This window comes from Neomonachus schauinslandi, chromosome 5, assembly GCF_002201575.2.
Source record: "Neomonachus schauinslandi chromosome 5, ASM220157v2, whole genome shotgun sequence".
NCBI lineage: Eukaryota > Metazoa > Chordata > Mammalia > Carnivora > Phocidae > Neomonachus > Neomonachus schauinslandi.
The window spans coordinates 25,174,706-25,202,534 of NC_058407.1; the positions used below are offsets into that span (position 1 = coordinate 25,174,706).

The 27,829-nt window shown below is 40.0% G+C and overlaps 1 protein-coding gene and 1 pseudogene across 3 annotated transcripts in view; both read left to right on the forward strand.

Moving 5' to 3' along the window:
• The window catches only part of NTN4 (netrin 4), a 115,832-nt gene that overhangs the window by 28,018 nt on the left and 59,985 nt on the right, over nt 1–27,829 (forward strand). For all 3 annotated transcript variants that reach the window (XM_021687534.1, XM_021687535.1, XM_021687533.2), the window contains one exon: nt 17,506–17,784. In XM_021687534.1, coding sequence (XP_021543209.1) covers nt 17,506–17,784 — 279 coding nt within the window. The remainder of the gene's footprint in view (nt 1–17,505; nt 17,785–27,829) is intronic.
• LOC110577982 lies at nt 20,161–24,524 on the forward strand (annotated as a pseudogene).

The following is a 27,829-nucleotide window of genomic DNA, read 5'->3' on the forward strand; positions in this document are numbered from 1 at the left end:
TCAGGCCCCCCAGTACATATTATTGAGACTCTATAAGACACGGTATTAGATGGGAATACAAAGATGAATCAAAGCATAGCATAAACATAAAAAACCTAAGATACACAAATATATATAGGTATCATAAATTGTAAAGAAAGTTATAGTGAGGGTTTACCCATTTATTAAAAGGTACAAATTACTAAAATAGAATTATTGAATAAACTTACAAAATTTAGATGCTTATATTTTAAATTATTTTTCACATTTCTTAGTTTAAGATGCCAATAAGAAAACTAATTTTTTTTTCCAGGGTTTTTAATCTAAATCTAACCATACTTCCAACTTTATTATCAAACTTCCAGGGGACGCCTGGGTGGCTCAGTCAGTTAAGTGTCTGCCTTTGGCTCAGGTCATGATCCCAGAGTCCTGGGACCATCCCTGGGGTGGGCTCCCTGTCAGCAGGGAGCCTGCTTCTCCCCCTCTCTCTACCCCTCCCCCAACTCATGCTCTCTCTGTCAAATAAATAAAATCTTTAAAAACAAAACTTGCAATATGTCATTTCTATGAAATTTTTATATAAAAATAAGGGCTTGGGGCACCTGGGTGGTGCAGTCAGTTAAGTGACCGACTCTTGGTTTCTGCTTAGGTCAGGATCTCAGGGTCCTGGGATCAAGCCCCACATCAGACTCCATGCTCTGCACAGAGTCCACTTCAGATTCTCTCTCCCTTTCCCTCTGCCCCTCCTGCTCATGCTGTCTCTCTCTTTCTCTCTCAAATAAATAAATAAATCTTTAAAAAAAATAAGGGCTTAATCCAGTTACAGTTTTATAAATTGTACTTCAGAAAAGTTAGGGTGTTTTAGATTTTAGCTCTTAGCCAATATGCAGTAATAAGAACCAGACCAACTCCACTGCCTGAAACAACTAAAAAAAATGGACAAAATACATGAAACAACTGTTTTCAGATTTTAGACATCACCAGCAGAGAACAGTAATCCCTGAGAGAACAGAAGCAAATGAGGTAAGCCCTATGATTGTCCCAGTTTATTACCTAGAGAGAGCTTCCAGGCTGGGTGCAGAGAGCAGGAACCTAGGAGGAGCCTAGTGGATTTTTTAAATTAAAGAGCTGAGAGTCTGGGAAGGAAAGATGGCTAGAGTTTTCAGGGCAGAGTACCAGAGAGGAGAGCAATGCATGGGAAGAGACTTCCAGAGATCCACAGATGGTCCCTCTCAAGTCTTGAGATGAGTACTGATCAACACATTTGTATAGGAAAACTACCTGAGGCCAGAAAAAGAACTATGCTAAAAGAGAGAGCAAATCCTCAGAGGTCATGTAGGACCAGGAATAGTCAGCCAGAGTGGAAAATCTTGTAATTCAACCTTGTAATGCATCAGTAATTAGAAGGGTATTGCTTCAATAAAAGGGCAGAATTAGCCCTATACTAAAGGATACATTGGTTCCACCTAACAAAACTTAAAAGCAAGTCTCAAAAGGATTAAGCTCTTTTCAGGTAATCTAACTGCATCCCAGAAAGAAGCTCAAGAATACAAAAATATTCAGCATTCAACAAAATAAAAATCACAGTGTCTTGCAGCCAACCAAGCCATGCAAAATAACAGGACAATACGACTCATAATAAATATGAACATTAATAGAAACAGATCCAAAAATGATGCAAATGATGGAATTAGTAGTCAAGAACATTATAGCAGTTATTATAACTATGTTCCTTATGTTCAAGAGTGTAGAGAAAAGACTGACCGTGTTAAGCAGAGCATGAAAAATATAGCAAAAATCTAAACTGAACTTCCACTGTTGAAAAATGGAATGTCTGAGATGAAAAATATATTGAATGGGATTAGTAGAAGAGATTTGTGAAGTTCAATACATAGTAATAAAAATGATTCAATATGAAACATGGGGGGAGAAAGACAGAAAAATAATCAATGAGCTGAGGAACAATTTCAAGCAGTCTAATATATGTGTAGTTGGAGTTCACAAAGGAGAGAGGAGAAAGGAAGGGAGAGAAAGAAAGAAGGAAAGAAAGAAAGAAAGAGGAAGGAAGGAAGAAAAGAAAAGAAAGAAACAAAGAAAAAAGAAAGGAAGAAAGAAAGGCTGTAATTTTTCTAAATTTGATTGTAACTATAAATCCACAGACCTAAAGTACAACAAACCTTAAACACAGAAACAAGAGGAAAACTACACCCAAGGCACATCATAATCAATTTGTTTAACAAGGAATAATAAAGAGAAAATCTTAAAGCAGACAGAGGAAAAAATAACTCATGATGAACAAAAGAACAAATGTAAGGCTGAAACCTTTTTGACATAAACAATGCAAAGCAAAACACAGTGGGGCAGGATCCTAAAAGTACTGATAGAAAAAAAAATTGTCAACCTACAGTTCTATACCCAGTAAAAATATCTTTCAAAAATGAAGATGAAACAAAAACTTTTTCAGACATAGAAAAGCCAAAAAAAAAAAAAAAAAAAAAAAAGTTCATTAGCAGCAGACTTGCAGAAAATACTAAAAGAAGTCCTTCAGACAGAAGAAAAATGATACCAGATGGATATCTGGATCTACACTAAGGAGTGAAGATCATCAAAAAGGGGAAATAGGGTGGATACACGTAAGGTACTTTTTTTCTTATTTTTAAAATCTCTTTGAAAGATAATTGAGGGACACCTGGCTGGCTCAATCAGTAGAGCATGTGACTATTGATCTTGGGGTCATGAGTTTGAGCCCCACATCAGGGATAGAGTTTACTTAGAAAAATAAAATAAACATAAATAAAGATAATTGACTTTTTAGAGCAAAAATATTAACAATGTGTTATGAAGTTTAAATTATATAAAGAAGTCAAATATGTGACAACAATGGAGCAGTGGTTGAGAGGAGGAAAAGGGAGTATACTGTTCTAAGTTTATTATGCTATATGTGAAGTAACAAATATTACCTAAGGGTAGACTGTGTTAAGTTAAAGATGTATACTATAAACTCTAAAGCAACCACTGTTTTTTGAAAAAGTTACAACTAATAAAAAAGGAAATAAAAAGGACCCTAAAGTAGTCAATCCAACAGAAGATAGAAAAAACAAAGAGGAGTAGAATATAAAACAAAAACCAAGATGGCAGATTTAAACACAGCCATATCAACAATCACATTAAATGTAAAAGGTCTAAACACTCCAATTAAAGACATAGGTTCTCAGATTGGATAAATTTTTTTAAAAGCTGCAACTGTAAGAAATTCACTTTGTTTTTTTTTTAAGTAGGCTCCACACCCAGCATGGAGCCCAGTGCAGGGCTTGAACTCAGGACCTTGACATCAAGACCTGAGCTGAAATCAAGAGTTGGACAGTTAACTGACTGAGCCACCCAGGTGCCCCAAGGAATTCACTTTAAATATAAAGACAACAGGGTTGTGAGATCAAGCCCCGTGTCGGGCTCTGCAGTTATCAGGGAGTCTGCTTGAGATTCTCTCCTCCTCCCTCTGCCCCTCCCACCGCTCTCTCTAAATAAATAAATAAATAAATAAATAGAATCTTTATTATTTTTCTTAAGTTGGTTTTTTTTTTGTAGTTTTTAAATTTTATTATGTTATGTTAGTCACCATACAATACATCATTAGTTTTTGATGTAGTGATCCACGATCCATTGTTTTCGTATAACACCCAGTGCTCCATGCAGTACGTGCCCTCCTTAATATCCATCACCGGGCCAACCAATCCCCCCTCCCCCCTCCCTTCCAAAACCCTGTTTGTTTCTCAGGTCCATAGTCTCTCATGGTTCATCTCTCCCTCCAATTCCCCCTGCCCATTTTTCCCTTCCTTCTCCTAATGTCCTCCATGTTATTCCTTATGTTCCACAAATAAGTGAAACCATATGATAATTGACTTTCTCTGCTTGACTTATTTCACTTAGCATAATCTCCTCCAGTCCCATCCATGTTGATGTAAAAGTTGGGTATTCATCTTTTCTGATGGCTGAGTAATATTCCATTGTATATACGGACCACATCTTCTTTATCCATTCATCTGTTGAAGGGCATCTCGGCTCTTTCCACAGTTTGGCTATTGCGGACATTGCTGCTATGAACATTGGGATGCATATGGCCCTTCTTTTCACTACATCTGTGTCTTTGGGGTAAATACCCAGTAGTGCAATTGCTGGGTCATAGGGTAGCTCTATTTTTAAATTTTTGAGGAACCTCCACACTGTTTTCCAAAGTGGCTGTACCAACTTGCATTCCCACCAACAGTGTAAGAGGGTTCCCCTTTCTCCACAACCTCTCCAACATTTGTTGTTTCTTTCTCTGTTCATTTTTGCGATTCTAACTTGTGTAAGGTGGTATCTCAATGTGGTTTTGATTTGAATTTCCCTGATGGCTAATGATGGTGAACATTTTTTCATGTGTCTGTTAGCCATTTGTATGTCTTCTTCAGAGAAGTGTCTGTTCATCTCTTCTGCCCACTTTTTGACTTGATTATTTGTTTTTTGGGTGTTGAGTTTGAGAAGTTCTTTATAGATTTTGGATATCAGCCCTTTATCTGTAGTGTCATTTGCAAATATCTTCTCCCATTCTGTGGTTGCCTCTTTGTTTTGTTGACTGTTTCCTTTGCTGTGCAGAAGCTTTTTATCTTGATGAAGTCCCCAAAGTTCATTTTTGCTTTTGTTTCACTAGCTTTTGGAGATGTATCTTGAAAGAAGTTGCTGTGGCCGATGTCAAAGAGGTTACTGCCTATGTTCTCCTCTAGGATTTTGATGGATTCCTGTCTCACATTGAGGTCTTTCATCCACTTTGAGTTTATCTTTGTGAATGGTGTTAGAGAATGGTCGAGTTTCATTCTTCTGCATGTGGCTGTCCAATTGTCCCAGCACCATTTATTGAAGAGACTGTCTTTTTTCCATTGCATGTTTTTTCCTGCTTTGTCAAAGATTATTTGACCATAGAGTTGAGGGTCCATATCTGGGTTCTCTATTCTGTTCCATTGGTCTGTATGTCTGTTTTTGTGCCAGTACCATGCTGTCTTGGTGATCACTGCTTTGTAATATAGCTTGAAATCGGGCAACGTGATGCCCCCAGCTTTGTTTTTCTTTTTCAACATCTCCTTGGCGATTCAGGGTCTTTTCTGGTTCCATACAAATTTTAGGATTGTTTGTTCCAGCACTTTGAAAAATGTCATTGGAATTTTGATCGGGATGGCATTGAAGGTATAGATTGCTCTGGGTAGCATAGACATTTTAACAATGTTTATTCTTCCGATCCATGAGCATGGAATATTTTTCCATCTTTTTGTGTCTTCTTCAATTTCTTTCATGAGTGTTTTGTAGTTCCTAGAGTATAGATCTTTTACCTCTTTGGTTAGGTTTATTCCGAGGTATCTTATGGTTTTTGGTGCTATTGTAAATGGAATCGTTTCTTTAATTTCTCTTTCTACAGTTGCGTTGTTAGTGTATAAGAAAGCAACTGATTTCTGTGCATTGATTTTGTATCCTGCCACATTACTGAAATGCTGGATGAGTTCTAGTAATTTGGGGGTGGAGTCTTTTGGGTTTTCCACATAAAGTATCATGTCGTCTGCGAAAAGAGAGAGTTTGACTTCTTTGCCAATTTGAATACCTTTTATTTCTTTTTGTTGTCTGATTGCTGTTGCTAGGACTTCTAGTACTATGTTGAACAACAGTGGTGAGAGTGGGCACCCTTGACGTGTTCCTGATCTTAAGGGAAGGGCTCTCAGCTTTTCCCCACTGAGGATGATACTCGCTGTGCGTCTTTCATAGATGGATTTTATGAGCTTGAGGAATGTTCCCTCTATCCCTATACTCTGGAGAGTTTTAATCAGGAAAGGATGTTGTACTTTGTCAAATGCTTTTTCTGCATCAATTGAGAGGACCATATGGTTCTTCTCCCTCCTCTTATTAATGTGTTCTATCACATTGATTGATTTGCGAATGTTGAACCACCCTTGCATCCCGGGGATAAATCCCACTTGGTCGTGGTGGATGATCCTTTTAATGTATTGTTGGATCCTATTAGCTAGGATTTTGTTGAGGATTGTGGAATCCATATTCATCAGGGTTATCGGTCTGAAATTCTCCTTTTTGATGGGGTCTTTGCCTGGTTTGGGGATTAAGGTAATGCTGGCCTCATAGAATGAGTTTGGAAGTTTTCCTTCTGTTTCTATTTTTTGAAACAGCTTCAGTAGAATAGGTATTATTTCTTCTTTGAATGTTTGGTAGAATTCCCCAGGGAATCCATCAGGCCCTGGACTCTTTTTTTTTGGGAGGTTTTTGATCACTGCTTCAATCTCGTTACTGGTTATTGGCCTATTCAGGTCATCAATTTCTTCCTGTTTCAATCTTGGCAGCTTATAGGTTTCCAGGAAGGCCTCCATTTCATCCAGATTGCTCAGTTTATTGGTATATAGTTGTTGGTAATAATTTCTAATAATTGTTTCTATTTCCTTGGGGTTAGTCGTGATCTCTCCCCTTTCATTCATAATTTTATTAATTTGGGTCCTTTCTCTCTTCTTTGGGATAAGTCTGGCCAGTGGTTTATCAATCTTATTAATTCTTTCAAAGAACCAACTTCTAGTTTCATTGATCTGATCTACTGTGTTTCTGGTTTCTAATTCATTAATTTCTGCTCTAATTTTAATTATTTCTCTTCTAATGCATGGCTTAGGCATCATTTGTTGCTTTTTCTCTAGTTCTTTAAGGTGTAGAGTTAGTTGGTGAATTCGGGATTTTTCTATTTTTTTGAGTGAGGCTTGGATGGCTATGTATTTCCCCCTTAGGACCACCTTTGCAGTATCCCATAGGTTTTGGACCGATGTGTTTTTGTTCTCATTGATTTCCATGAATTGTTTAAGTTCTTCTTTGATTTCTTGGTTGACCCAAACATTCTTGAGCAGAGTGGTCTTTAGCTTCCAAGTGTTTGAATTTCTGCCAATTTTTGTGTGTGTGTGTGTGATTGAGTTCCAGTTTTAGAGCATTGTGGTCTGAAAATATGCAGGGAATAATCTCAATCTTTTGGTATCAGTTGAGACCTGATTTGTGACCCAGTATATGGTCTATTCTGGAGAAAGTTACATGTGTGCTCGAGAAGAATGAGTATTCTGTTGTTACAGGGTGGAATGTTCTGTAATTGTCTATGAGGTCCATCTGGTCCAATGTATCATTCAAAGCTCTTGTTTCCTTGTTGATTTTCTGCTTAGATGATCTGTCCATTGCTGAGAGTGGAGTATTGAGGTCTCCTACAATTAACGTATTGTTATCAATATGACTCTTTATTTTGGTTAACAGTTGGCTTATGTATATGGCTGCTCCCATGTTGGGGGCATAGATATTTACAATTGTTAGATCTTCTTGTTGGATAGACCCTTTAAGAATGATATAGTGTCCTTCTGTGTCTCTTATTACAGACTTTAGTTTAAAATCTAATTTGTCTGATATAAGAATTGCTACCCCAGCTTTCTTTTGAGGTCCGCTGGCATGGAAGATAGATCTCCATCCCTTCACTTTCAGTCTGGATGTATCTTTAGGTTCAAAATGAGTCTCTTGTAGACAGCATATGGATGGGTCCTGTCTTTTTATCCAATCTGCAACCCTGTGCCATTTTATGGGAGCATTTAGGCCATTCACGTTGAGAGTGATTATTGAAAGATATGAATTAATTGTCATCATGTTGCCTGTGAAGACGTTGTTTTTATAGATTGTCCCTGTAAATTTCTGTTATAGATCACTCTTGGGGTCTTTCTCCTTTTATAGAACCCCCCTTAATATTTCTTGCAGGGCCGGCTTAGTGGTCACATATTCTTTCAACTTCTGCCGGTCGTGGAAGCTCTGCATCTCTCCATCCATTCTAAATGAAAGCCTTGCCGGATAAAGTATTCTTGGCTGCATGTTCTTCTCATTTAGTACCCTGAATATGTCTTGCCAGGCCTTTCTGGCTTGCCAGGTCTCTGTGGGTAGGTCTGACGTTATTCTGATGTTCCTCCCTCTGTACGTAAGGAATCTCTTCCCCCTAACTGTCCTTAAGATGGTTTCCTTGGTTCTAAGATTTGCAAGTTTTACTATTACATGCCGGGGTGTTGGCCTGTTTTCCTTGATCTTAGGAGGGGTCCTCTCTGCCTCTAGGACTCGAATGTTTGTTTCATTCCCCAGATTGGGGAAGTTCTCAGCTACGATTTGCTCAAATACATCTTCTAGCCCTCTCTCTCTCTCCACTCCCTCCGGGATTCCAATGATTCTGACATTGGAACGCCTCATGGTGTCACTTATTTCTCTGATTCTATTTTCATGGATTCTGAGTTGTTTTTCCCTGGCCTCCTCTTTTCCCTTTTTATCTATTATATTGTCTTCCAGATCGCTTATTCTCTCTTCTGTCTCAGTTACCCTAGCTGTTAGATTATCTAGATTGGATTGGATCTCATTGATAGCATTTTTAAGTTCTGCCAATTCGCCTTTTATTTCTGCCCTTAGAGACTCTATGTTGCCATTAATTGATTTCTCCGTTCTAGCCATTGTCTTCACAATTGCTAGCCTGAATTCCATCTCCGACATCTTGGTTATATCTGCATCCATTTGTAAATCTGCAGCATAAGTCATAATCTCTGAGTCTTTTCTGTTTTGGGGGCTCCTCCTCCTAGTCATTCTGTTGATGGGTGTTTGAGGGAATGTATAGAGTCCAAATTATTGACCAGAACCCAAGCAAGATGCACCTGTTTTCTTGGGACCTTAGGGTTGCTGGCCTCTTGTTTTCCCAGCCTGTCTTCTGGGGGAGGGGCCTGCCGCGCTGTTACTCAGGCAACCCTGTTCCCGCGGAGTTGCCCTGCGCCCCTGTGGCGGGGGATGGGCTCAGTGGGAATCAGTCTTTGGGGCTTTTGTTCTCTGGCGCCTTTCCTTGGCGGCTTTCCGCGTCTCTCGTTTCCAACCCTCTGCCTCAGAGCAGAGAGACCACAGTCTGTTCTTCAGTGAGCTCTCCAGGCCACACCGTCTCCGTTTCTGTCCGTCCTGCTATAAACTGCAGCGGCCTGGGTTGTGCGCCCCTCCGCAGCGCCCCCAGTCCTGCCTCCAGGTTGGAGCACATCTCTGCCCTTTGTGCTTCTAAAACCGCCAGCTGCTCCCAGTTTGCGCGCGCGACTCCGCCGCTCGGGGTTTCCACCCCCGGGGGTTGCAGTTCACCGGTGGGACCCTGGCGCACCGGGTTTCTGACTTGGAGGCTGCAGTTTGCGTGCACGTGACCGTCGCTCCGGTTTCTGTCTGGGGGGCCTGCGGTTCGCGTGCGCACGACCCCGCCGGTCTGGTTTTCCACCCCGGGGGCTGCCCTAAAGTCCTTTCCCGACGCTACCGGTCTGCGAGTCTGTGCCCGGCCTCGGAGCGCGAGGCTGTCGCTCACCGCTGGTGTAGGATCCCCACGGCCAGGCACCCTCCCGCCTCCGTTTATCCTCCGATATCTGCCCCGCAGAATCAAGGCTCTCCGCTTCGTACCTCAAAACCAACTGCCTGCGATATTCTGTTTGTAGAGATCCAGATCTTCTTACATCTCAGACTGGTTTCGTGGGTGCTCAGAGTGGTCTGGTAGATATCCAGCTCAATTCCGGGGACCAGTTGAAATAGGGTCCCCTACTCCTCCGCCATCTTTCCCCCCTCTATAAATAAATAGAATCTTTAAATACAAAGACATAACTAAGTTAAAAGTAAAAGAATGGAAAAAGATATACTATGCTGACCCTCACCAAAGGAAAGCTTATGGTAGTGGCTATATTATTGTTAGAGAAAGTGGATTTCAGATCAAAGAATATTACCAGAGATAAAGAGGGACACTTCATATTGATAAAGGAGCTAATCCATCAAGAGGATATAACAGTCCTAAATGTTAATGCACCTAAGAGCAAGGCTTCAAAATACATGAAGCAAAAACTGCAAAAAGAAACAGATGAGTCAATAAATACAGTGAGAGTTTTCCAGATCTTTTTCCTGGAAAAATTCATAGAACAAGTAGAGAAAATTAGTAAGGATACAGAAGATTTGATTAACAGTGTCAACCAACTTGACCTAATTAACATCTATATAACCACCAAAAACAGTAGTATACACAATCTTTTTAAGGGCATAAGGACCATTTATCCAGATAGACCATAAAGCAAATACGGATAAATGTAAAAGAATCAAATCATACAAAGTATGTTGTCTGACCATAAAGAAATTAAATTAGAAATCAATAACAGGAGGTACCAGGGAAATCCACAAATATTTGGAAATTAAATAACATACTTTTGAATAACTTATGGGTCAAAGAAGAAATAAAAAGGGAAATTAGAAAGGATTTTGAACTGAAAACGCAACATATCAAAATTTATGGGATGCAACTAAAGAAGTATTTGGTGGGGAAGGGAAGGCCTCAAATCAATGATCTACAGTTCTGTTTTAAGAAACTAGTAAAACGATGGACTCTGAAAAACAAACAGGGTTCTAGAGGGGAGGGGGGTGGGAGGATGGGTTAGCCTGGTGGTGGGTACTGAGGAGGGCACGTTCTGCATGGAGCACTGGGTGTTATGCACAAACAATGAATCATGGAACACTTCATCTAAAACTAATGATGTAATGTATGGGGATTAACATAAGAATAAAAAAAAAATTAAAAAAAAAAAAAAAAAAAAAAAAAAAAAAAAAAAAAAAAAAAAAAAAGAAACTAGTAAAAGAAGAGAAATTAAACCCAAAGTAAGGAGAAGAAAGTAATAAAAGCAAAAATGAAATAGAAAAACATGAGAGAAAGTCATTGAAATTAAAGCTGCTTTTTTGAGAACATGATTCAAGAATTTTAAAAAACCATTAAAGAACCATTGCAGTTATGATCCTAAAAGCTTCCATTTTTAGTAAATAAGAAAAGTAGACCAGAAACCATGGAAAAGACCTAATATTTCTTTTATTTTTTTTAAGATTTTATTTATTCATTTCACAGTGAGAGAGGGAACACAAGCAGGGGGAGTGGGAGAGGGAGAAGCAGGCTTCCTGCCAAGCAGGGAGCCTGATGCGGGACTCGATCCCAGGACCCTGGGATCATGACCTGAGCTGAAGGCAGACCCTTAACGACTGAGCCACCCAGGCACCCAAGACTTAATATTTCTATGTGTTTGTGTGCTTGATCATGCCTGCCTAATCCATTTTCTTAAGAATATGAAAAGATCTTGTGTGCTAATGAAGAGAAGGAATCCATAAAACCATTTGAAATGTATTACATATTTTTACATAGATATTTATACATATATGTGTGTGTTCATACACTTTTCATCAAGAGTGCAGAACTTGTGGTAAGAACATTTTGCTTTTTTTATTCTTCTAAATCCTATTCCCTATTTGGCTTCTCCTTTTAAAAAATACTATTTGGAAAAACACTTCATTCATTTATTCATTCAATGTAATTATGAAATGCTATAATATGCCAGAGACTGTGGGACATGCTGGGGGACACAGCTGTTAACCAGACAAACAAGATCCCTGCCCACTGAGAAGATTCTATTATGTGATACAGAGAAGTAAATAGGCAATAACACGTACTAGTGTGAAAGTGCTGTCACGGAAAGACAAGTGCCAACAGAGTCCACAGATGGGTAATCAGCTTGGACCTGAAATATTCCTCAAGCTAGTAGCTAAAAAGAATTTTTTAAATGTGATAACTACATTTCTTGGGTTACTGTGATCCAATAACATATGCAATAACATTTTAGTTATGGAGCAACATGTAAGGTATGAGTTTGATACTAAAAGAACCTCTTTACTACTATGTACCTAATATTTACTCTACTTCTTATTCTGTTCATACTGTGTTAATAGTCTGTTGAAAGTTTCATATCAGAGTAAAAGTAAGAAATATGGAATGCTATTTTAACTAATTCTGAGTATTAATGAGAGTTAGAAAAGAAAGAGCATATAGGTAATTCTAACCTGTTCAGAACTTTTTAAGGATCTCTTTGTTACACTTGGGCATAACAAATGGCAGAAACTAAGCCAAAAATCCAGATCCTTAGGCAAAGTTTGAGGGATTCCAGGCTTAGAAAGTGAGGCAAGACCAGAGAAATGTGAAGATTCCAAAGATTAGGTAGGAAAGGGTCTCTGATTCAGAGATGTTTTTAAATTATGCATTTCATTTAAAACACTGATTTCACATTTGGAAATGTATCTTCGGGATATTATTATAAACTTCTGCATTTTAGCTATACGATTGTTCACTGTAGTGTAGTTATATGGAAAAGTTGGAAACAACCTAGATGCCTAAGAACAACAGCCTGGTTAAATAAATTATGTCATATCCACACAATGGATTTCTAACCAGATTTTTTTTTTTAAGATTTTATTTATTTATTTGAGAGAGAGAGAATGAGAGAGACAGAGCATGAGAGGGGGGAGGGTCAGAGGGAGAAGCAGACTCCCTGCCGAGCGGGGAGCCCGATGCGGGACTCGATCCCGGGACTCCAAGATCATGACCTGAGCTGAAGGCAGTCGCTTAACCAACTGAGCCACCCAGGTGCCCTTCTAACCAGATTTTTAAGTAATGTAGCAGTGTTCCTCAAATTTTATTGTGAATCAGAATCATCCGGAAGGCTTGTTGAAACCCAGATTGCTCGGCCCCACCTCCAGAGTTTCGGATCAGTCAGCCTGGTATAGGGATCAAGAATTTGCATTTCTGGGAAGCCTGGGTGGCCCAGTCGGTTGAGGGTCTGACTCTTGGTTTTAGTCCGGATCATGATCTTGTGGTCGTGCGATCCAGCCCCGAGTCAGGCTCTGCACTCAGCACAGAGTCCGCTTCAGATTCTCTCTCCCTTCTGCTCTTGCTCACTCTCTCATAGATAGATAGGTAGATAGATAGATAGATAGATAGATAGATAGATAGATAGATAGAATTTGCATTTCTAACTAGTTCCCAGATTTGATAACTGATGTTGTTGGTCTGGGTTATTTTCATTGAGTCAGAAAAAATTCACAAGGCATTGTTAAGTTGAAACAAAGCTGTTTACATTATATTCTATACGTATATATACAGAAGTGTAGATGGGAAAATATTGTGGAGTTGGTATTATTCCTGGTTGTCTTTGGGATCTCATTGTAGATTCTTAATGTCGCCTACATTCTGAGTGACAGGTTCCTCTGTAAGGAGAGTATTAGCCACTGAAACATAATCAACTTCCTTAATTTGAAAAATAAGATCAGGAAGTCCTGGTCAATAGCACTAACAAGCTGGAAACATCAAAGCAGGCTTGGTCTTAGATCCCCTCTGTCTTCTGTGTCTTGTCAGGAATGTCTCTTCGGAAGCAGTCATAGACAGAGGAGCAGTGATGGGCTCACAGATATATCCTCTTCCTGATGGGTACAAAACCAGAAGAGGCTGGTGTTACAGGAGGGCTTCTACGCTTTTTCTTACTTCATTTTAGTTGTGCCACGCAGGCTTCTTCTGGAGATGTTTGAAGAAAAACTGGGTGGGACCCAAAGGGCGACCTGCCAGAAGCTTGAAGCATCTGGATTGGCGCACTCTTTGTTTCCTGATGCAGGGTAGATCCATTTCCCAGAGTATCAGATTAAGGCGTCTCCTTTCTGGAAAAAAGATTTCATGGTTTAAATTCCCGTTGACTTTTGTGTCTGTGGCACTTTGCTGTCTCCGTTCCAGCATGCAGCCTCGGGGGTCATGATGTCCCTAGCCCGCTGATATCAGTGTGCCGACTGGTGTCATGCACATGGAGCACAGAGCCGCCATTCAGCTTCCACAGTCTGGGTTCAGGAAGCCAAAGAGCTTCTAAGTTCCTACAAACCTTGACGGATCTTCCTCTAGCCTTGCATGTGCGAAGCAATTCTCAGGAGGCAGGGGTTATACGGAGGGAGGGAGAGGGAACGAGGGTAAATGTCAAGGGTAAATATGTGATAGGAACCGAGAGAGCAAACAGTTGCCACCAATGTGGAGGAAAAGGAAGGGTGGGCCACAATTTAGAGAAGTATGCTGTAGACTTTGCAGTGGAACACTTACTTGGTTGGCACTGTGACCTTTTCCATGTCCTTGCATTACTGTGGTCAATAAACCAGGAGGTAGCCACATTATTGGTTTTATTTAGAGTGCCTCACACATGTCTAACAGAATGCCAGTATTTGGGATAGTATATGAAAAATAAGCCCCACATAAAACTCAAAATGGATTCAGTGTTTTTTATTTTTTTAGTGATTCAAAGGTAAAATTATGCGGTGATATAAGCTATCATTAAAAGAGACATTACTTCTAGAGCACTGGGTGTTACACGCAACTGATGAATCACTGAACTCTACCTCTGAAACTAATAATACACTATATGTTAATTAGTTGAATTTAAATAAAATAAAATTTTTAAAAAGTAAAAAGAGATGTTAGTAATATATTGACTTTCGAGTGGGTGACATATTATTTGTTGGAAAATTTTCTTCCATATGCTGTTTTCCACACTTTACATGTGAATAAATGGGCAGAATATTGTTAAAGTTTAGGGTACAACTTTTTCCAAGTTTTGCAAGTTCAAAAATAGCTAGAAATGCAGAAACTGGTTAATGATTCAGTTATTTATAACTGTTTTTATAATACAAGTTCCTACCTCTTCCCTTCTAGTGCAATAACATGAACTCAGTGTGTGAATCCGTTTAAGACCTTATAAGAGGAAATTAAGTTATTTAAAATTCCCACCTATTACTTGAATGCCAAACACATGTTATAATCAACCAACTAATTTACCAAAAATTTATTCAATATTGACTCTGTGCCAGGCACTGTCCAGGGATCAGTGATTACCCTCAAGAAGTTTACTTTCTAGACTGGGAAGATGGTAAATCAATACACAACTACCACTACAACGTGTCAGTTGGTAATAAGTATGAAGAACAAAAATGAGGCAAGGCTGCTATAAGGACTTTGTATTTTATCCTGAAAGAAATGGGAGGTCTTTGGGTGGGGGTAGATGTAAGCAGGATGACATGATCCAACTTCTGTTTATAGACATTCACTCTGGCTACTGGGTGGAGAGTATCCATTGAATTACTACCCCCTCCCCCAAATTATATTTCATTTAGGACAGTTCTGCACCAGTGGGCCTGGAGATGTGATCCTTCACAGTTGATTCTTGCCTTTTCATACTCTCAGTGCAAAATCAGTTTCTAAAATGAAATTTTTATATCCAAAGTATTCCTTAAAGAAATTTTTTCCTGGAAAACTACTTTTAGATACATTCTCTCTAAATGGGAGTTTATCCAAAGCCTACTTTTTAATAATTACTTTACTTTCAAGCTACTTGGTTATCAAAATATTTCTGAATAGAGTTTTAACATACCTCTTTTTTTAAAGATTATTTATTTATTTATTTGACAGAGAGAGAGAGAGAGAGCACAAGCAGGGGGAACGGCAGGCAGAGGAAGAAGCAGGCTCCCCGCTGAGCAGGGAGCCCGATGCGGTGCTCGAACCCAGGACCCTGGGATCATGACCTGAGCCGAAGGCAGACGCTTAACGGCTAAGCCACCCAGGCACCCTAATATATCTTTAAAAAATCAAGAGATACCTAAGAATTTTTCAGGGGAGCTCTGTCTCTTATTATATAAATTAACAAGATTGTTTGAGGTTTTGTACTGTTTTTTTTTTAAACCTCCATAATAAGGTATAATTTAGTGTTGGGCTCCTTATAATACTGGTTTATGTTATGAGGTAGTTTGGAATTCCTTTTTTATATTCATTGGTTTCCATTGGCAATGATTTCCTCTTCCACCAGCCTCTAATTCCCCAAAGTTAACAGACCCGTTAGAGAAGTTTGTACCACTCCAGCCCAGGGCCCCTTTTTTACCCCCATTGTATAGACACATACACGCGCGCACACACACACACACACACACACACGCACGCCCAAAGTCCGTCCCTTCTGAGTCTTCCTCTGGTTTCTTCCTCAGAACTAAAGTGTTTTTTTTATTGTTACGTAATCACCATACATTACATCATTAGTTTTTGATGTAGTGTTCCATGATTCATTGTTTGTGCATAACACCCAGTGCTCCATGCAGAACGCTTCCTCTTTAATACCCATCACCAGGCTAACCCATCCTTCCAACCACCCTCCCCTCTAGAACCTTCAGTTTGTTTTTCAGAGTCCATCGTCTCTCATGGTTTGTCTCCCCCTCCGATTTCACCCCCTTCATTCTTCCCCTCCAGCTATCTTCTTTTTTTTTTTTTCTTAACATGTATTGCATTATTTGTTTCAGAGGTACAGATCTGTGATTCAACAGTCTCGCACAATTCACAGCACTCACCATAGCACATACCCTCCCCAGTGTCTATCACCCAGCCACCCCATCCCTCCCACCCCACCCCCCAACTCCAGCAACTCTCAGTTTGTTTCCTGAGATTAAGAATTCCTCATATCAGTGAGGTCATATGATACATGTCTTTCTCTGATTGACTTATTACCCGCAGCATAACACCCTCCAGTTCCATCCTCGTCGTTGCAAATGGCAAGATCTCATTCCTTTTGATGGCTGCATAATATTCCGTTGTATATATATACCACATCTTCTTTATCCATTCAGAACTAAAGTTTTAAATTGCCTTTCGAGTCTATCTATAACATACACAATAAAAACAGTTTTATTACTTCTACTTTGCATTTAACCATACTGTTAACTAACTTGACCAGCCATTTTACTCTCTATATTTGGATTTAAGGGACTTGTAACGATTTCAGAAATCAAATACCCCTTGAAAGGGCTGTATTTTTACTGCTGGTAATAATATTCCAAGAATGTGCCACAGCTTGGAAGGCAGATTCAGAAAGGGAGAACCAAAGGTATGTGTAGCAACAGTGGCCCCAATTAATAACTGATTAGTCTTTGAAAGGGTCACACCTCATTTGGAAATAGAAGTGTCATCTTGATTTTGCCATCACTTCCTACCTGGTCCTCCTGCTTCCTTCTATTCTTCACCCCTAATAATCCATTCTCCTCACAGTAGTGAGAGTTATTTTTTTTAAAAATGTAAATCAGATCACATCACTTTTCTGCGTGTGACCTTCCAGTGGCTTCCCACTACAGTTAGAATAACTACCGTGGCCTTTAAAGGACTCTCTATTCATGATCTGTCATGTACTGGCTCCATCATCTTCTCTGAAAACTGTCCCCTTGTTTCCTGGACCTCAGTCACACTGGCCTTGTTCTTCCTTTAATAAGCCAGGCTTGATTCAGCTTCCAGGCCTTTAAACTTGCTCTTCCTTCTGCCCAGAATGCTCTTCCCAGTCTCTGCATGGCTGCCTTCATCTCGAGAGTCAGGTCCCTGGCGGCTATTCAGTTCATACTTACTCTGCACATCCGAACAGGCAGCACACCTGTGCGATCAAGGTCGAAAAGCCTCTTATCTTATCACTTGCAGATGACAAAAGGTACAAATCACATCAAGACTGTATGAGGCAAGTGATTCGGGGGTTTTGCACACAGTCCTATATACTCATGGTAATTTTTTTTTTTTCTTTACAGGTTATTTTCCGAGCTTTGTCACCGCCATACGATGCCGAGAACCCTTACAGTGCCAAAGTGCAGGAGCAGCTGAAGATTACCAACCTCCGCGTGCAGCTGCTAAAACGGCAGTCTTGTCCCTGTCAGAGAAATGACCTGACTGCAAAGCCTCAACATTTTACACATTATGCAATCTATGATTTCATTGTCAAGGGCAGCTGCTTCTGCAACGGCCATGCTGATCAATGCGTACCTGTTGATGGCTTCAGACCGGTCAAGGCCCCAGGAGCATTCCACGTGGTATGTAAAACAGGTCCTCCCCTGGGAAAAACAAACCATGAGTTACCTTCAGCTTTGGGCACTGGTCATCTAAGTTCCCTCAGAGTTGGTCTGTGCTCACATAGCCCTTCCTGTTTCTCCCTCGGCTGATTCACTCCTCCGACTCCATACCCATCCTAAAAAGTGCCAGTTAACTTGTTTTTTAATCTTCAATTTTAGAATTATAAATAGTCAGGCATGATAACCAGATTCCCGGGAACACATCCATGCCAATTGTTAGTACTATGACCTTCAGATACGAAGTGTAAGGTGAGGAGCAAGAAGGGTTGGCATAATCATACTAGTGGTATTATCACATAGAGCCAGCTTGGACAGTAAATGGGGACCATTGTTGAGTCGAATTTTAAAGTGGAAAAAACAAGAACCTCAGTTTAATGCCTGGTATCTTTTGCTGTCCGGCTAATAGAATGAATAATAAATAATTCTCCTCTGTGAAGAGTGGCCTGACCCCCTGTCACTCTAAGCCAGAGTTAAACCCTCTTTCCTCTATGGTCACGCACCCCCTTGTGTTTTCCTCTGAACTTTTACTTGTCTGCATCTCTTGGGAGATCACAAACTCCCGAGCACGGGGACTGTGTGATCTTTGTATCCTCAGGACAGTGTGTTAACTGAGCCAGAGTTAGGTGTTTGGTAGGTGTTTGATTGAATGATATCAACACAGGAATAGAAAAATGATGAAAAATTACTGTCATTGTCCTCACATCACCTTCTCCCCCTCCCCAAAAAAAAGACACAAAGTGGCTCAGATAGCAAGTGCCTTTTTGGGATGCACCCAGAGCTATGGCTGGGGATTGGGCAAAGAGAAGGCAAGGAGGAGAGCACTCCGATTTTTAAATTTTATATTTTACTCTGATACTTCTGTTCAAAACAAAAAATAAATAAAAATTTAAGACCTCAGATTTTCCTTACTTCATTTTCTAGAGAGGAGACTTCCACATTTGTCTTCTTTCTCCCAGCCCTGATAGAGGACAGGGCCATAAGGGACCATGAACCAGTTAGCCAGCAGAAGAGTTTGTGTTTGCTGGGCTAAGTCCCTGGGGTGCACAACAGCATTGGGGTAATGAAAATGACTAGGGCAGCGACCAGAGTTCCAAAAACAGGAACAATGCTATTACTCTAGAAACGAAGCTGGGGCTTCCAAGTTGGAGAAAATGGGAGCACTCACCGAGCAGACACCTACTAGTTTGCAGACACTAATGGATCTTTGAGCTAGCATTGCTTCAAATAAAGGATGGGATAATTTGTAATACCTAAGTTAATGGGGTTTAGGTATGATTCACCTAGAAAATAACCCAGATATTCTAGAGATGTGTCAATCTACTAGACCGTAAACTAGAAAGTTGGTGTGAGGTAGAATGCCAATAAATTTCTGCCATTATATTTCAGTGAATGAGTGAAAGGAGAGCATGCAGGCTGCAATGGGCTGAGTGTTTCTGACCCTCCAAAATTCATATGTTGAAAACCTAATCACAGTGTGATGGGATGTGGAGGTGGGACCTTTGGGAGGTAATTAGGTCATGAGAGTAGAGACCTCATGAATGGGATTAGTAGCCTTAAGAGACCAGAGCGCTAGCTAGCTCTCTTTCTGCTACGTGAGGATACAGTGAGCAGGCAGCAGTCTGTCACCCAGAAGAGGGTCCTTACGAGAACCTGACCCTGCTGGCATCCTGACCTTAGACTTCCAGTCTCCATAACTGTGAGAAATAAATTTCTTGTGTTCATAAGCCACAAAGCGGTCAAGGTATAAAGCCTGGAAAACTGCAAGCTGAAGACCAACCCCACTGGCCACATGGGCTGTGACTGTCTCTCCAGATGGATTCCTCTGTGCTTCCAGAGGCACGGCTGGCCAGGCCATGCTGTGGGACCTCCACAAAGGCAAGTACCTTCAGATACTAGATGGCAGGGACACCATCAATCCCTGGGATTCAGCCCCCACCACTATTGGCTCTGGGCTGCCACAGGCCACAGCATCAAGATCTGAGACTTGAAGGGCAAGATCATTGCAGATGAACGGAAACAAGAAGTGATCAGTACCAGCAACAAGTCAGGGCCGCCCCAGTGCTCCTCCCTGGTCTGGTCTGCTGACGGCCAGACTCTTCGCTGGCTACGCAGACGACCTGGTACAGGTATGGCAGGTGACCATCAGCACCCCCTAGAAATAAATGCCAGAGTTTTAGAAATTAGAAAAATGGCTCTCTGACTTAAAAAAAAAAAAAAGAATTCTATTAATTCTGCTAAACTCAAAAAGGGATAAATAGAGTTAACAGAAACTTTTGCAAAAGTCTTAAAATATAACTATTCTATACAGTCTTCTGCCAGTAAGAAAGCTGTCAGTCTATGAGCCTGAGCCTCCACGTCTGCACCACTCGCCCACCACTCCATTCTGCCACTACCCACCAAACCTCTTGCTTCCACCATGGCGTTGTGCATTCCAGCAGTGTCCTATCCAAAATCACTGCCACCTTCCACCCCAACCTCACCAGCTGGCCTCTGCAAGAGTCAGCTCCTGGTGAGCCCATGTGGAGATGGGGCCCCAAGATCCAATCCTGGGAGTCACAAAAGCCTATAAGAGACACCAGCAGTAAAAAGAAGAATCTGGTAGGTGGTGCCTTGGAAAAGCCTTATGTCCTCCTAGTGTCTGGAAGGCAGAGGCCTAGATTGCTGCAAAAAACTTGAACAAAGAAAATCTGCCCCTTGCAGGACTGGCTGAATTTTGCAAGGCATCTATAGAACTAACCCTGGATGAGAACGGCAAAGTGTTGAAAATTGGCTAGAATGTCACTGTGCAGACCATTTCTGGAACTGAGGCCTTAGGGATCAGAGCTAGTTTTCTGCAGAGATTTTTTAAGTTCAGCCAAGATGTCTTTCTGCCCAAACCATCAGACACACCGGCATGCAGCTACAAGGTTATCAATACTATGACCCCAAGACTTGTGGCTTTGACTTCACAGGCACTAGGGAGGACATTTCAAAAATGCCAGAGCAAAGTGTTCTGCACACTCCTGCCCACAATCCTGTAGGAGTGGACCCTCATCCTGAGCGATAGGAGGCAACAACAATAGCAATGAGAAAAAGAATCTCTCTCTGTTCTTTGACATGGCCTACCATGGCTTTGCCAGTAGTGATGGTAACAAGGATGCCTGGGCTGTGCCCCACTTCACTGAAGAGGGCATTAGTGTTTGTCTCTGCCAGTCCTATAGCAAGAATACAGGCTTCTATGGTAAGCCTGTGGGAGACTTGACTGTGCTCTGCAAAGCTGCTGATGAAGTCAGAGGGGTGGAGTCACAATTGAAGACCTTGATCCATCCCATGTATTCCAGCCCTCCCCTCAATGGAGCTCAGGTGACCTTGACCATTCTGACCAGCCCGGATTTTCAAAAACAATAGTTGCAAGAAGTGCAAGTCATGGCCAACTGTATCATTAGTATGCGGATTCAGCTGGTCTCCAATCTCAAGAAGGAGGACTTCTCCCACAATGGGCAGCACATCCCCGAACAGATTGGCATATTTTGTTTCACAGGGCAAAGCCTGAACAGGTGGAGCAGCTGACCGAGGAGGTCTCCATCTACATGACAGAGGTCAGCTGCATCTCTGTGGCAAGGGTCATCTTAGACAACTGGGCTACCTTGCTCATGAGATCACCAGATCACCAAGTAATTTCCCTGATGAGAGGGAACAGAGACAACTGTCCTGTCTTCATCCTCTGCACATGTGAGATTCACAGGATGAGGAAGGGTGGAGGTGATGAGTGGATCATTTCTTTCAACCACAGTGATTGAATGTGTTCCTCAGAAAAGAACATGTACTTAAACGGGGCAGAGGCATCCATAGCTGGTGTCTGGAACTGTGTGGCTTGAAACCGAACTCTCCCCCACCTTTTTATCCACAACTTTTCTGAAATAGTTAACATGTATGAGAAAGTCCTATCCTTAAAGAACCCATTAATCATGCCATTGCAACATTGCAGAAGCTTTAACTTAAGTACTTTATGGTCTTGAGAGGTCCTCAGTGAACCCAGCATGAGACATAGCCCTTGTTAGAGGCTTTGTGAGAAGACCTAATCCTAACATTAATAATGGTCAGCCTGCTTGTCTTCCCATGATTGAGCAATCTTATCAACAGACCATATTAACTGAAATCGTGTTTTATGAAAACCAGGGTCTGCTGCCACTGCAGCAAGGAAAATAAAAGATACTGTTTCCTGTTTTGTTTAAGAAAAAAAGTTTCGCCTTTTTAATGCTTCCAGGCATTTTAATGCTCCTCTCTTTTCCCTTATCTGTGCTGCCCTTTTCCTGAGGCACGAAGATCTATAACTAGCCTAGATTTTCATCCTGTTCTACTGGTTGATTGGCCATCGACCCCATCTTCTCAGGATTTATTTATTTGAAGAATGAAGGACATAATTTGCTATTCATCCCATAACCTCATCTTTCTCAGCAAAGAATAGCGAGAGTGGGCAACTGCACCTTATTTTAGCATCCTTTTTAGTGACTGTTTAATTTTCTCCTGTTGGGTTGTTGCCTCTGCCCAGTGGGACCTCATCCTTCCATTCAGTGTGGTTGTGCAGTCCATCATCTCACATCATGCGGGTAATACCAGGAAACAGGATATTCTGGACCTTGGCTTTAACCTTAGCGTGCTGCCAGCTGGGCTCAGGCTTCACCCTTGGAAAGATAACAACCATTTGCTCTAATCATGTAGACTTATTGCAGCCTGGGTTCTCTGTTATAATAAAGTTACTGCAGGGCCCCTCTCCCTGCCCCCCAAAAAGAAAACTGTTAGCCTATTGAAAGGATCTGGATAACCAAGTAAAGGGGATTATTTAGTATTTTTTATTTTAAAAGGATGTGGGAATGAGAAGTGTCTATCCTAGAAGACCCTATGGGATAGAGACCACACTTCCTTACTAATCTCAGGTCACTTTGAAACTGGAAGCAACTGCCTTTTAAAGTTGCTTTAACTTTAACTTTAAAGTTAAAGTTACATCCTGCTCCCCAATTTTCATATTGATTTCAGCAGCAGTGGTGGTAGCCCCCTAGTATTATAACTACGGTATGTGCCAAAATCAGGCAAGACTAAATCAAACTTGGAGCCAGGGCGGGGTAAGAGATAAGAAACAGGCTAAGTGGCCAAAGGTATGTTGGCTTCCAGGAATCCAGTTTTATGGATATTCTTGTTGTCTCTACTCTCTTAAAATGTTTGTTTGTTTGTTTTTTAAGCCATAGCAATTGGACCAGCAGAGGTTTATGGTCAGAAATGGGAATAGTTTTGGTTTCAGATTTTTCCATCCCTAAGTGCATTTTATTTTTATGTATTTTTTTCTGGATTATAAAGGGTTGGTATTAAATTTGGATATGGTTGCCTCTTCTAAATGTGATATTCTTATTCCTAGAACTGCTCAGCTGAGCAAATTGCACATTAAAAGCATAGCCTTTTGCCTAATTAATAACATGGCCATAAGGTCAATTGTCCTACATTTGTATGAACTCTAATTCATTTTACATATGCTGCTATAAACAACTGGATTCATAAATTGTGCCTGCACAATGGAAAGTAGCCTCTTGAGAAATGCAATTCTTTTACTAGTCAGCTTGTCATAGGTATGTGTGTATAAATCTGTGTTTAGCCCAGCTTTTCTTTATAATAGTCATTCTCAGTGTGGTCCTGAACCAGCAGCACCAGCATTACCTGGGAACTTGTTAGAATTACCAATTCTCAGGCCCTACCCCAGACCTACTGAATCAGGAAATCTAGAGATGGGGCCCAGGTGATTTCAGTGCTTGCTGAAGTTTGAGAGCTACTGCTTTATAGACTATGCCAGTTCATCTACAGCTAATATTGTTGTCAGGATGGTAATTAATTAACAAAGTCTGATTTCATGGGCTAGAATTTTTAATGGCTAATGACAGACAGTTAAGTTAATGGAAATGACACTTAGTCTGTTTCTCAGGCTCGCTAAGATTTTAGGGTCATTTTCTTTCTGTGGGTGGGGGGAGCAGAAAAAGGCACAAAGTGGAGTGCCAGTTGGCAGCCTCATTTATCTTGAAACACTCCTGTGTCTTCTTCATGCTTCCCCTTCTTCCCAGTACATTCCATTTATTCTTTACCAGTTCAGTTTTTTCCTTATCTGTTCATTTTACTGGAAGGCAGACCAGGGCAGTGATTAAGACCCTAGCTTTGGAGTCAGATCTGGATTTGATTCACCACAGCATTTGCTAAGTTACTCAGTCTCACTGAACCTCCGTTTCCCAAGAAAATAAGATCTAGCTTCCATAGTTATTGTGAGGATTAGAATTATGATGGTCAGTGCCTGGTGTATGGTAGCTACTGCTCACATTGCTGTCACTCTATTACCTCAGCCTCTTCTACGACTTCTCCCACATACACTTCTTCCCCAATAACAACAAAAATAAATTGTAGCTTATGTGCTGTTTGACATGGTTACAAGGCTAGGGGTTTTGTGACAAGGAAAACCATACTTTGACTCCAGCCTGCTGGGATCCCAGACATTATATGAAAAGGTGATCTTAAGCTTTTTCTCTTTGCAGCTGGAGAGGACTGATGCAGTTCTCTTTTTCCTAGCAGCTGGTGATTTTACAGCTGTTGGACTGATGGATGGTAATAAGAGGGAACGTGGAACGTTTCATTGTTTTACTAACATATCACCCATTGGACAACACGGAAGCCTTAGAATACCATGAAGAATTGGTTAGATGCCTTGTGCTATACTTGTTAAGGTGGCTTTTTCTTTTCTAATCAGAAACTCATTATAAAAGAGTATCAATATTTTAACTGGCATATTCTAAATCTAAGAGTAAACATTGAAACCATGTGTAGGACGAGAAAGTGGGGTTTAAGGAAAATGTTGCTTAGCTACTAGCTGTGTAAGACAAGTTTTAGAACTATTCGTACAGTTTCATTACAAAAGTTTTTCTCATCTGAATCTGAATACATTTAATCATATACTTATGTTTGCCCATCTCATGTATCAAGTTTTATATAGTGAGAACAGATTAAAGACCACATTTTTCATCTTCTTTAAAAAAATTTTTTAATGTGCTATGATATAAGCCCAAAGTAATAATTAGAAAGCTCTTGACTCTTCAGAGTATTAAGGAAAAGAACAAGGACTTAAAAACAATAAAGACAGCAGCAATCCCAATTATTTCATTTGTCACATAAGGCTCTGGAGGAAAGGGTAATCCTATCACCAAAATGGTGCACAGTGTTTTATTCCAAATATTAACAAACTATTAAGCCTGCCAATTTGATACAGTCAGTGTGAGATTATCCTCAATCCATTTCAAGGTCTAGACAATGTTCCTGTGTGTTACTATGTTATAGCTTTGCCAATAGCCCCTTGGCAATGAGTAACTAGAGATGCCATAGAAGGTGTACAGAATGTTGATTATACTTCATTTACTACCTTGTGTTTTCTAGTAAAAGGGCAAGCCAGTAAAATATGTTCATGGCTGAAATTGTCAGTGTTTTGACTGTAAAACTTCCCAATGAATCTAGCTTATTTTCTCTTGACACAGTAAGATATACTCTTAGTGGCAAAAGTTGCCTGAGATTATTCTTTTTATTTGATGATCAGGAAACCAGAAGGCTTCAGAACCCGAGGCATTACAAAACCATTTTTGCATTCATGAAAGAATTACGTATGGGGTTCCTTTCAAAGATTGCCTCAGAACATTTACATATTTATTTATAGGCCTTTGACTATTTCACAGAAAGGTTAAATGAAACAACTGAAAGCTGAATTGCTGGTGCCAGAGCTGACATTTCTGAAAGTGAAACATAAGCCAGTAGAAAAGTAAACTTGATTCTCCAAAATATCATATTTGTTCATTCAACTGTTCATGAACATGCTTTGCAGAAAGTGAAACATCTATATTTAGGTCAAAATTAGAGCACTGAAAAGATACAAAAATGAGTTTCTTTAACAAGTTTGAGCTGCTAGTATAAATTTGGGAAGAAACAAATTTGACATTTTTCTTGCTATAAAGTACTTTTCAAATATTCAAGGCATATCCCACTTTGAAAATTTTTCTTATGAATATTTCCTTTTCAGTGTAGCATTTTTGGATCCATCCCACAGATAGCTGGGAGATCTCTGGGTCTGCAAGGCCTAGTCTTGCAGTTTCACGGCTAATATAATGGCAGGGAGGTGCGGGGGGGGAGCTACATGGAAAGAGAAAAGCTGAGGTTACAGATAGATATCTCACTTCTGGTTCACAACCCCAGGACTCATATCTCTGTGGTATTTCATTTGTGTCTTGCCAATTTTGTAAGAGCTGGAAATGTACTTCAATTTGTCCTAAAACAATTACATTCAGTAGAAGATAAACTGTAATTTAAGTCCTTATTCCTTCTTACAAGAATTTTAGTTATCAGACACATAAGGTTAAAACACACACACACACACACACACACAATGTCATAATCATTCCACAAGAGAGAGAAAATTCACAGCTATTTCAAATAGTGAGGAAAACAAAGTCTGTTAATTTTGGCATTCAAAACCTTAAAACTATAACTGAAACTACTGTTATATTGTATCTTAGCAATGTAAATATCTTATGGAATAAAATAGTACATGTATGGGGAGATGGAAGAACTATAGTATTTATTAACTCATAATAAGATTTTTTAGACATATGGGATTCTGATATCTTTTTAGCTCTTTAGATAGAAATAAAAAAAACAAAGTTATTGTTTCAAAAACTAAAATATATTTTTAGCTTTAATAGAGCTCACATATTAGAAATGGAAAACTGATTACATTTGCTCCACTACTAAATGTTTTATATATAATATGAATAATTATGAAGTTTGTAAGAGTAAACACTGATCAAGTGTTCTTTGCCTTTTAGTTTTGCATCTCTAAGGGCACCACTACCAGGCATGAAATTTAGCTGGCTCAGTCAGCTCTCAGAATTCCTGAAGGGCAGACATTTCTTTGGTTCCCAGATAAGACCCTGGTAGGCATTAAAATTAAAGAGAAGGTGGAATCACCGTATTTCCATAGTATAGTATTTTGAAAAGAGGCTAAAGATTGTAGTTGTAACATATTTATCTTGTAATTCTTATTTGCAATTTAACCCAATTCTCATGTGTAAAGAAAAGGGAACTTAACCCTGAGATTACCCAGAAGTAGGAGCAGCGAAGAGACTTGTGCTCCAAACTGTGCCACCCAGGGGTGCCTGGGTGGCTCAGTCAGTTAACCGTCTGCCTTTGGCTCAGGTCATGATCCCAGGGTCCTGGGATTGAGCCCCGCACTGAGAGATAGTTTCTCAAACAAACTAAACTAAAGGAGTTCATGACCGCTAAGCCAATCCTGCAAGAAATATTAAAGGGGACTCTGAGTGGAAAGGAAAGTCCAAAAGTGACAGTATGAAGGTAGGAAACACAAAAGCAGTAAATATGAATATTTCTGTAAAAAGTCAGTCAAGGAACTCATAGAATAAAAGGATGTAAAATATAACAACACATACCCCAAAAATAGGGAGGAAAGGAGTAAAAAATGGGTTCAAAATTAAATGACCATCAACTTAAGATAGACTGTCATATGCAGAAAATGTTATATACAAACCTAATGATAACCACAAATCAAAAACCACTAATAAATATGTGAAGAATAAAAATAAAGAATTCCAAATATATCACTAAGGAAAACAAACAAACCAGGAAAGAAAGACAAGAAAGGATTAGAAAAAAATCTTCAGAAATGACCACAAAACACGTAATAAAATAGCAATAAATAAATAAATACATATCTATCAATAATTACTTTGAATATAAATGGACTAAATATTCCAATCAAAAGACAGAGTGGCAGAATGGATAAAAAAAAAACAAGACCCATCTATATACTGCCTACAAGAGACTCATTTTAGACCTAAAGACAGCTGAAGATTGAAAGTGAGGGGATGGAGAAACATTTGTCATGCAAATGGATGTCAAAAGAAAGTGGGAGTAGCAATACTTTTTTCAGACAAAATAG